This window comes from Gadus chalcogrammus, chromosome 15 (genome assembly GCF_026213295.1).
Source record: "Gadus chalcogrammus isolate NIFS_2021 chromosome 15, NIFS_Gcha_1.0, whole genome shotgun sequence".
Lineage (NCBI taxonomy): Eukaryota > Metazoa > Chordata > Actinopteri > Gadiformes > Gadidae > Gadus > Gadus chalcogrammus.
This window is the reverse complement of record NC_079426.1, coordinates 13,803,892-13,815,090: the sequence shown is the minus strand read 5'-3', so window position 1 is coordinate 13,815,090 and position 11,199 is coordinate 13,803,892. Positions and strand designations below refer to the sequence as shown.

General features: G+C 43.2%; 1 protein-coding gene across 1 annotated transcript in view; it reads left to right on the top strand.

The window, feature by feature from the left end:
* Window positions 1–264: 264 nt before the first annotated feature.
* The window catches only part of LOC130404390 (PDZ domain-containing protein 8-like), a 33,555-nt gene continuing 22,620 nt past the window's right edge, over window positions 265–11,199 (top strand). The window contains exons 1-2 of the mRNA XM_056609094.1: window positions 265–1,280; window positions 10,312–10,437. Of these exons, the coding sequence (XP_056465069.1) occupies window positions 394–1,280; window positions 10,312–10,437 (1,013 nt within the window). The 5' untranslated portion in view covers window positions 265–393. The remainder of the gene's footprint in view (window positions 1,281–10,311; window positions 10,438–11,199) is intronic.

The window sequence follows — 11,199 nt, the reverse complement described above, 5'->3', positions numbered from 1 at the left end:
CTGAATGCTTGCACTGAACTAGTTATTAGTAGAAAAGCAAACACAGGCATTGGTAATTATGCTTTTTTTGTGTTTTTTTACGTGACACCGTAGGAAATACCATCAAATTAATACACATTTTATTTATATAAATGTATATTTTATTATTTTTATATGCTGAAATAAATAATTGCCGGTTCAATTAAAGCAAAGAAGCCCTTCCCAAGCGCAACTTTGCGTCATGACGCATAGCGCACGCAATGGGCACGTTCGTCCAATCAGCGCACGAGCCTGAACAGCAGGAAAGCAGCAGATGATATGGCAGCTTTGTGAGCGACCAGGTGGAACTTGCTTTGTTTAAAACACCGTGCAGTCTCCTTGCCATGGACACCTTGTAGAGTAGGGACGTTGAAGATGATCTACTTGATCCTGATATCGGCGATCTCCGGGGCGATCGTCACGTTGATCGTGGAGTTCCTGCTGGTCTACCGGAGGAGCCCGGAGCCCGTAGCCAGGACAGTGCAATATGTCAAAGTAGTGCCCGATCCCGCACTGAGGGATTACTTCAACAGCCAACATGTTGAGACGGGTCAGCTCCAGCCAGACAACACGGCGTCCAGACAGCAAGAGGCCGTGTCGGCCAGGCACCAGGATGCAGCTGTCCCCACCACCACCACTGCTGGCCCCAGACCGCAGCAGTCGTCCCCACCGCCCCACAGCGAACCCCTCGATCCGTCTAAGCCGGAGACGTGTAATTTCCTCAACGCGATCTTCTTGTTTTTATTCCGGGAACTCCAGGACACCCCCGTCGTACGCCACTGGCTCACCAAGAAGATCAAGGTGGAGTTCGAGGAGCTGCTGCAGACCAAGACGGCGGGTCGGCTGCTGGAGGGGCTCAGTCTCCGGGACCTGTCCCTGGGCAACTCCCTGCCCGTCTTCCACACAGCCAGGCTCATGAACCCGGTGCAGTTGAACGCGGACGGCATGCCCGAGGAGCTCAACTTTGAGGTAGACCTGGAGTACAACGGTGGCTTTCACCTAGCAATCGACGTGGAGCTCGTGTTCGGCAAGTCTGCGTACCTGTTCGTCAAGATGACGCGCGTGATGGGCAGACTCCGGCTGCAGTTCACGCGCACGCCCTTCTCCCACTGGTCCTTCTCCTTCCTTGAGGACCCCCTCATCGACTTCGAGGTTCAGTCGCAGTTTGAAGGCAGACCGCTACCCCAGCTCACCTCCATAATAGTCAACCAGCTCAAACGCGTCATCAAGAAGAAACATACCTTGCCAAATTACAAAATCAGGTACGTGTAAGTGAAAGGGGTTCACAAGGTGAACTGCTTTCCAATAATAGGGCCATCTGGCTGCCTATATCCATTCGAAATGTTAGCATCAGCAATATATTTGCTATCAAGGTGCTGCAACTAAACCGTGCAGGTGCATGTGTTTACAGTCATCATAAGGTGGTATATCATTCAACTGTACATATGTCTACTTTGTTTTAAGCGGTAAAATCCTCAGGGAATTGTGTTTATTTGACAGTAGTGGAGTCAAAAAGAGGAGCCTATAAATAAGACTTTACAGCATGCAGGCCACAACAGCACAGCTAGTGTTGCTGGTAACGGTTGACAAATGGCCTTGAGACATCTCCTCACACATTGTCAAACAACCCTTGCCTACCACACTTGACCCTAAACCAGGCGATGAGGGGGGAACCAGACCTCATTTTGATGGTCCAAATCCTGTAACCCAGGACAACTGGTAGGCCTACTTGTTGCCCAGTTACCCATATTCAAGATTTGGGCAGACTTGAGCTCAGTCCAGTAATGGCTGCCAGTAGGCTGGGTATCCATGGCAACCAGGATGTAAGCACTAGTGATGCCATCTCTGTCCTGGAACCAACATCCAAGGCACGGAACTAATCCCAGGGTAGCCTTGGCCCTTGTGGGCTACGTTTTAGCTGGTTGTGTATTTGAGTTAACCCATACTTTCCAATCTGCTGTGGTCTATGGTGTGACTTAAAGACTGTACCACGTATTGTGGATAGCTTGGTCTGAAATGAACCAGGACACCTCCTCAAACCTTCCTGGCTTCCCTCCTAGATGTTGTACCATCTCAGGGCTCTGTTCTACGATGAATGTGTGGGTTTGTTGTTGGTCTCGGTGTGTGGGTTTGTGTGAATACATTTCCATGCACTTGACAATTGTGATTCTGTTTTCGAAATATGTGTTGATTCTGAAAAAAACACCAGCATTTATGTACAAATGTATAAATGGATAGTAGGGTTTTGTATGTGTATTGGAAGTTGTGGTATGTTTGAGTACATTAATCACGATTCTGTTTTCCAAATATTTGGTTGTTTCTCAAAACGACTACTTTGATCGAAAATATGTTTTCTTGTGTTGAAATGAAGTTACACATAAGCACCTTATTCAGACTCTGTTGACATGTTTACCTGGACTGAATGTAGGCTGATGGTGTAGTAGGGTGATGTTTTACTGGTCTCACTGTATTAGGATGCTGTATGCTAAAGGTATCGTAGAATGATGTTTACCTGGCCAGACTGTAGGCTAAATGTGCAGTAGGAATCTGTTTACCTGGTCCAACTCTTGTTGGAGGTCAACAGGTTGGGATTTAGGATTGATTAGAAACATTTGAAGTAACGGTTTTGATTTATAGACCATGAGACTAAATCGTTGCACTAACCCCTAATAGAAAGATATTTACAAAAAAAAGAAGAAGAAGAAACTAGTATTTCATCAAACAAGTTCTATACTCATGGGTGCAAAAACAGCCAAATAAATCAACTTAATATGAAAACACCCTTTCAGATAATGACACAGATAATACTGTTGTTGCACACTATAATAACAAGACATTCGTATTCATTCCCAATTATCTGTGATTTATATTAAGAAACAAGTGTAAAATTGAGTCCAAAATGTATGCCCTCACGATACCATGAGTGCCCACATGAATGGCCCATCAAACCCTTGACCCTGGCAGAGGTATTGCTTTGCTCCACCTGTCATGCCTGACAGGTTCACAGACCTATTAATTGCCCAGCTCTATTTCAAGGTTAAAGAAATGGCTTTCTGACTAAATCAATTAGAAAAGATGGACAGATGTCACACACGCTGACGGTAATGGAGAGTGAGGAGAGAGAGTGCATTCAGCAGTTTACTTCCTCTTGCACCCACTTCCTGTCGCCTTTCCATTTGTTTTTTATCATATTGTTGATCTTTATTTTTTTTCTCTTCCTTCCTGATTTGCTTGAGTCTACTTTACAACACGCTCACAGAGCAGAGATTGTATTCTAGTTTTAATATTCCGTGATTGTTTTTTATTTATGCATGTTAAAGCACATGTTTGCTGTTCCAGTGCTAAACAACCAGATAATTGGTATTAGCGGCACACATCAAGGCATGTTGGTTAGTTAGCCTTGTGGTAGTTTGTCGGCCATGTTTGCTGTTTCACATCATGTTGGCCTGGTCTAAGTCAATTCAAGTTTATCAGGCCATTATTACAATAACATTCAGAGAAAAATAGCCTCCATTAAGCCGATCAGAGGATCTATACTAACCGCTCGCTAACCGCTTGCTAACCACTTTTCTTTAACAACAATGTGCTGTAGCAATTTTCAGATCATTGACTGCTTTAAAACAGAAAATGGATCCCTAAACCTGTCTTTGTATCGTGTTGGGCTGTTGTACCTTATTCTAATATAGTTGCTTGGCAGACATACTTTAATGAGTCAAAAGTTCTTTATAATCTGATAAAGAAACAAGGCACTTTTTTGAATAGTAAGTTAATGGCAGGTAAAAAATGCCACCAAACAGTCTGCAAATGGATGGCTCGTTCAATATCACAGGTTTACAACAGGGCTACATGCCAAAGACAAGGCATTTATTTCAGAGCCCGTGAAGGAAATTTGAGATCATCATCTTGAAAAAACCTAACCACACTGTTAGTCTGGTATTGGGTATTTGGTCTTCCCACAATGTCTCCGGTTTCAGTGGGAATTATTCCATACCACATCAGTCATGGATCTATATGGACAAAAAAAAAAAGCTGTCTGCAGTATCTTCTTTCGCTGTCAGTGCGCTGACTTGTGACATTAGACTGAGCGGATAAGCATTTCCCTGAAGTATCTCTTGCAAACCAAATTGTGGAGATGCGACCTTAGAACATGTTCTGCTTATTTTGGTTTTGCCCCTTTTTAAATGGTTCTATGGGCCTGGAAATCTGTCTCTCTCTCATTAATCATAATGATACAATATGCTAAGCTAGCCAAATAACTAGCTTAAAGAGTATGCTGTTGTTCTGAACAGGGGGGTATCAGATACTTTACCAAAAATAACTATGGAGAAATCCCTGAGGGGATTCATTATAGAGGAAGTTTTCTATGGTATCCTCAAGCTAATTTCACAGCTTCAAATCTAATATAAAATTCATAATTATTGTCATGCACAACTCCATGACAATTGTCATGACCAACTCTACATTTAACTAATTACAAGGGGGGGGTGTCGATGATGAGGATGAAAGTATAATAACATTTATTGAATGTAAAGAAAGGTCAACCTAAAAATAATTATTTCACTGTAAATTGCCTCCATGAAAGGGAGTCCAAGCAGCCACCAAGTTGGATCCCCTGTTTGTACAGTGCACCCTTTTCCCTGTGAACGCATCCGTCAGCCTGGAGACAAAACGCTGTGACAGCATGGGTTCCAATTTAGCATCAGTGCCCCCAATTCCCCCGCACATCGACCCATACCTCAGGCAGCTCACCCAGCCACGCTGACCCACGCTGCAGCTCCTCTCCCCGGGTACCCTCTCAAAGGGTGGGCCCGGGCCTAAATGTTGGACCGCAGACTGGAGGGTTGTGCTGCTAGTGGGGTTGACTTGTATAGTGACAAACTCCTACATGGACCATTTAACAACATTTTACAAATTGTCTTTTTGGCTGATGCAAACTTATTATACTCTAGATGTTTTTCTTTAGCGTGCCATGGTTTAATATGTAAAAATGACCGATGAATAGACATTAATAAGAAAAAGAAGTGACAAATGCTGGCATCATGACAACGCCTTGCATCTCGGTTTCCCTAATTTTTGCGGTGCATGCCAACCCGACACCAGCCTGAACAGAAGGGGATGGAGTTTCCTTGTGTTCACACATCATTACTAATTCCACGGGAGTTACGCTTTTGTAGTTGTGATGATCACACGCAGTGCGTGGTTATCATGTGCTCAGGGACGAATGGGGAAAGTTGTGTCAGTTCATATGCAAACAAGGATCAGATTGTTTGATGCCGACCTTCAGGGACAACCGCACAGTTGTTCCGAAGGAAAGCTTCTCTTTTTACTTACCGTTCAAAGGCTATTGGTGTGGATGCAGCATCAGTGCTTTGAATCATGCTTGGGTTTAACTGCACCTGCTGCAGGATCATCTAGCAGTGGGGGAGTTTGAATCACAGCCCAAAGGTTGTAAGGTTCGGACCCCAATGTGTGCGTTCTACTATATGAAGCCTTGAGGGATCGGTCATACTTTCTTCTTAGGAATATCTGTAAGTTGCTTTGACTAAATGTGTCTTTGTTCTTCAAATGGCTTGTAAGCATGTGTAATTGTATGCATGCAACAGTACCAAGAAGATATCCTTACACCAACAATCATAACAATATTTTGTTAGCTTTTTTCTAATCTAGCCCTATCATAAAACACATTGGAAGTACAGTCTTTCTGTATTAGCTCTCTTGCTGTTTATTTAAACGTATACAGTAAGTGTAGTGCTTTTTTTTAGGCATCATCAACTTGTAAAGTCAGTTCATTATAACTGCTGTAATATATTCCTGCACTGATCAATAATGTGTATTGAATCACGGCCTGATGCTACGTTGCCAGGTTCCTGCAGATCGCCAATTCTGGTGTCGGGCTTCTCGCTGTGCGATGATGTAATGCTGATGATGTAAAAACTCTGCCAGCGATCACATGACCGAGCAGCAGTGACCAGGCCACTGCTGCTATAGGCTTTAGTGTGTGTGTGTGTGTGTGTGTGTGTGTTTGTGTGTGTGCGTGTGTGTGTGTATTCGTTCATCATCCTTCTGGAAATGATCCCAAAATTCCCGAACATGGAAGTATCCGAAAACCTAAACTGGATAAAAATAAATTGATATCCAATAGTCAGTTCAGCTATTGGATATCAATAAGAATTGTTGGGGGGAAGACGCAACTTATGTGGGGAAGGAAATGGAATACACTTTCCCCCACACACTCTCAGCTCCTCGCTTAGCTGCTGTCCAGGGTTGTTGTGTGTTACATAAGGGCTGGACATCTGCTTACTCTGCCCCTGCGACCCAGCCTTGAAAATCCAACTGTTGACCTTTTTAACACATGCACATGATGTCTATCATCAAGCTCTGGATAATTCATTTGTTTTTGTGCAAATATAAGTTGCTATATTTACACAAGCAGTTTGGGAACAAGGTACATCCTGCCACCTTTAGCTCTGGGGTTAAAACCTTAATATATACAATACATCCATGAAGGTATCAAGGGGTTGTGATACTTTATAGGTCAAGGGTAAATCCATCAGTTTCCAATGTTTAGTATTGAATCATTTGGCGTCCAGCGTTTAGTTTGTCTCATTGCCCTTCACCCCCTATATGCTCCACATGTGGTCATCAGGATTACTGTCTGAAACATTAGTCTACATTTCCGTGCCAGGTCCCTCCACAGCGTTTAATCCTCTACCTCCGACTCTAGCTTGATTAAACCGGGATTTAACCCATCTTCCATAGTTCACCGTGGAGCGAAACATTTTGGAAAATCAGGGAGATATGGCACTCACACGTATGTTTTTAGATGAGCTTATTATATAAGTGTTAATTTGTTGGAGCCCTACTGGTATAAACAACTGATATGATAGTCAACAGAGTTTTATATTTATTAAAAACGTGTATGTTTTTTGTTCCGTTTATTTTTTATCAAGTGTGCGTGACCTGTATGGATGTTTTTCTGCTCCCGTTTTAATCCCTGTGAGCAGGCTTAGTGAGCCGTAGCGGTCATTCCATCATATCCCACTCTGACTGCATCACAATTGATTCTCTGCTCCTCTACAATAAGGGTGTTCTTCATCCTCTCCTTCTGTTCCTTTCTGTCTCAAACGCCCGACTCCTGACCAAATAGAGGGAGGTGTTGTGGAGGATGAAAAGGGCCCCTTCAAACTCCTGGGAGCCCTGCAGTGTTTCTATACTGCAGTAACTGTTGACCTGTAGGGCTCGCTGTCAGAGTTTGTACTTAAGGTTGGGGGAGGGTCAATTTTTTACAATTATATTTTATTTGTATTTTCTTCGTTTTTTACAGTTTAATCTAGAGCAGGACAATAGTAACGGGTACTATTTCCCTCAGGATTAATCAAGCCTTCTGAGTCTGAAATGGAAGGCCACATGCCTTTTCTTTTTCACAAACACTAGAATACCAATGAAAACAACTTGACTAAGACCAGATCATCTGTACATTAATCTCGTATGCGCCAGCAAGTCTTTTTCCAAAGTGTTGTCAAGGGGGCGCTTATCGCATCAGAATGTTGTGATTAGAAGCAGGAATGTCTGGCTCTTTGTCTACTTAAACCCCCCCAGTCTCATTACTAAAGCACCTGTAAGCCTGCGCACGACGAGACCAGAGTCTGCCTTTACTCCTCTGAATAAATCAGAAGAGTTGGGTTCACATGTGTTTGAGCCCCACTTTTAACCCACGCTCCGAGTAAACGGGCATGGTAACACAAGCCACTTTCAAAACCTCGTTCAGAATCTCGTAAGTGGGCGCATTCAAGTTTTATAAGACAGGCGTTATCCCCCCTTGTTTGAAAGGTGAAGCAGCGCCGTGTTGTTACAGGGTGTGATGGGTAACTTAAAGACCAGCATTGTGGACAGCAAGTAAGGTATCGTATGGTGTGAGTATAGGGGCTGAGGCCGGGAGGAGGCTGCAGACAGCCTGGTGAACACGCGGGCCAACGCGCAGGGCGCAGAGTATCCCGGAGGAGGTGTCGTCTAATCCATTTTTAATAGAGCTCCACTGGCCAAGGCTAATGGTGACTGAGGAACGCGATACGCTCCTGTCTGCCCGCTTGTTCTGCAAAGGGGACAAAATGCAAGCTTGTTTTCCAATTAAGAAGACTTGACAGTGTCCAGGGCCTTTTGCTAACAAACTACCTTATCTGGGTGTTGGCAACTGCACACTCTTTTCGTACACTTATTTATTTGTATTGGTACCAGAACTCCCAATGACCTGTTCCAGCACATGAAAGCATGTGAGTGAAGTGATCTTGGTTGGCCTATGACTCTCGTTGACTTGTTTTTGCCACATCTATCCACATCTATCGATCTATACCTTCTCTAAAACACTAACCAGTTTGCTCCTGAGGGCAAATATGTGTCATCATCCAGATACATTTCCATACAATATGCACTTTAAATAGTTATGTGTGGTCGCTCAACTTATTAATTGATGGGTTGTATGTCACATATTGTTCAGTGTTGTCTTTATGAATGGAATGTGATACAACAGAAATTACTTGCTTGCGTGGCGATGCAGTTTGTTGGAATGTATACCTCTAGCTGCTTGGGGCCTTTGTTTGTGTTCTTCACAGCAATGCAGCTAAGGATAATGAGAGGTGTGTTTTTTTCACCTCACATAGTTGGCACCAGGAGCCCAGAACTAGCAATGTTTTTTTTCTCTAGCAGGGGGATCGAAATGGCAAAAATTTCATCCGGGAAGGTCAGTACCTCTTTATCTCCTCTCGTCACAAGATGTCCTTTCTCTATCGACCCAAAAGAACGTGGATTCAGTACTGCACTGTACCAGGAGAACAAGTAGCTGTTTGTGTTAGGGGTCAGGGGGGTAAAGTTGAGTCAGTGTCATCTGCTAGACAGAGATACCGGGAGTGAAACAATTAGGACTGATTACCGCACAGCGTTTTACCCTCAGAACTGACTGAATTTTATGCTGATGCAGAGCATTTCATGATACAATACTCAAAAATATATTGTACAATTCTCTTATTTTCTGTTGTTTTATTATCTAAACATGAACAATAAATGTTCTGTAATTGATCTATCTTTTTCCAATTTCAAATTTGAGCATAAGTGACATAATAGCTCCCCTTTACATTTTGGCAACAAGCTTTCACTTTCTGGAACTTAATAGACACCAGACCGGAGCAAAGGTTATCACAGAGATAAGTGTAATGGATATAGGACTGGTGTACCTCATGTGCTCCAACAGTATGCTGGTAGGGAGAACAGTTTTCTCTCAGGCCTTAAGGGCTTCAAGCGCCACCCTAATCCTTATTGCTTCCACACCCACTGAGGGCCTGGCTCGGCTTTTTGATGTTTAAGTCAACATTGACTGTTCCCCTTGATGTAGACAAACTGTTCAGTTTTGTTGATTGAGCTATAGTATATAAGACACTTTATTTTTTTATAAATCATAAATTTTAGTAATTTGTGCTTATGGCATTTCATGCACTTTTGAGGCTTGGCAGAATAGTTCTGTTCCAGGTGGGGTGGCCCTTTGGGTGTACCTCGGTACTTGCCAAACGTGTTTATTAAAATCGGTATCAATTTCTCTTGACGGAACCGCCTTGAAACTTGTTGCCTGTCTAATAAACTTGGAATGGGGAGGGCTGGAATCCTAGAACTGGTGTAGACACATTGGGTGCACACAGTGAAACCTGCTGAGCCATCCAAACGTATGTGAAACACTAATGAGCATGGAAACAATAGAAACAGTTGGAAGAAGTATACTGGGTGTGTTGGCTTGAAAAACTGAGAGATTGCATGTCTGTGGCCTTGGTGGGTGTGTATGTGTTTCCTTTCATAGAAGATCACATGTCTCGATGTTTCTCAACAACCTACCAACAACCAAATAGTCATATTCTCCCCTTGATCTCTCTCATCCTTCTGATATATGAAGCATGTTCAGTATTGTTGTTGTATTCGATTCACAAGAAGCAAATAAAGTTCCTCTACAAGGTCCCTATCAGTTGTCTGCTGGGTACTAATTCTGTGAGGGTAAAAGTTGTTTTCTTTATTCTTGTATTCTGAAGTCTGGTCTGTAATTGTCTGGCTTGTATGTAGCCTAATGCGAAGTGGGTCAAAAGTGACTTCTGTCACTATTGACACCATGCCAACAAATCAACATCAAACAACAAAAAAGTGATCATTGTAGTGGAAAAGGGAAACGGGTTTAAACTTTTGTTTAGGTTATGTGGCTATACGGACGAGCAGAGTGTTAGCCTCCCCTAACCTCCTTCTCTCCTCCTCCCCCTCCAGATACAAGCCCTTCTTCCCGTTCCAAGTCCAGCCGCCCCTGGTCCCGGCCTATGACGCAGACCTGTCGGTCCACGATGACGCACTGGTGGAAGGCCGGCTCAGGGTCTCCCTGATCGAATGTAGCAGGTAAACAAACCCTGACCGCTGACTCTGTGAACTTTAACCTTCTCATTTTCTCTTTCTGTTTGAGAGGAATTCACCTTTTTTGATTAAATTATGTTTTCAGAGCATTTTCTGGTGTGTCACACAAAAGAGATGCCACAATGGGAGACACTACTTTTCAAATAAGTTTCTGGCCCTACTTTCTACCTATTTTATAGCTAAGCGTTGTCAAAATGATCGATATTAAACTTTTGGGCCGTTTGATCTGGTCTGTGGCATATGTTCACTGCTCAGACTGTGCGATGGGTTCAGATCCCTGCATGGATTCATGAAAAACGAATTTGATCCTTTGTGGTATGGTCTAGGTATGACTCTGAGTTGTAAATGCTCAACACGTGGTTTATTATAACAGACACAAGGTCAACAAGCTTGATTTCTTGAGATGGTTCATGAAGCATCTCTCGAACACAGGTAAGAAAACAGTTTATATTGGAAGTGGGCGGAATGGTAAATAAGCCACACCTACATGTTCTAATTTAGCCAGATAAAACTTTGGTCTGTCTTGGCTTTAGCGGAAATGGCAAAGAGGCCATGTTTGTAGTCTTTAACCTATCTACAAACTCATAAATCCTTATATGGTGTTGTCCATTATGGGAAGAAGAAACCATTCATATCTGTTGTTAGCTTGAAACATGTCATCAGAAGAAGCATAGACTCAGATAATTAACATCAGGGTCCCAGTGTCAGACCTTCGCCACGCGTTTCTCCCCAAGAGGTGAACCGGAT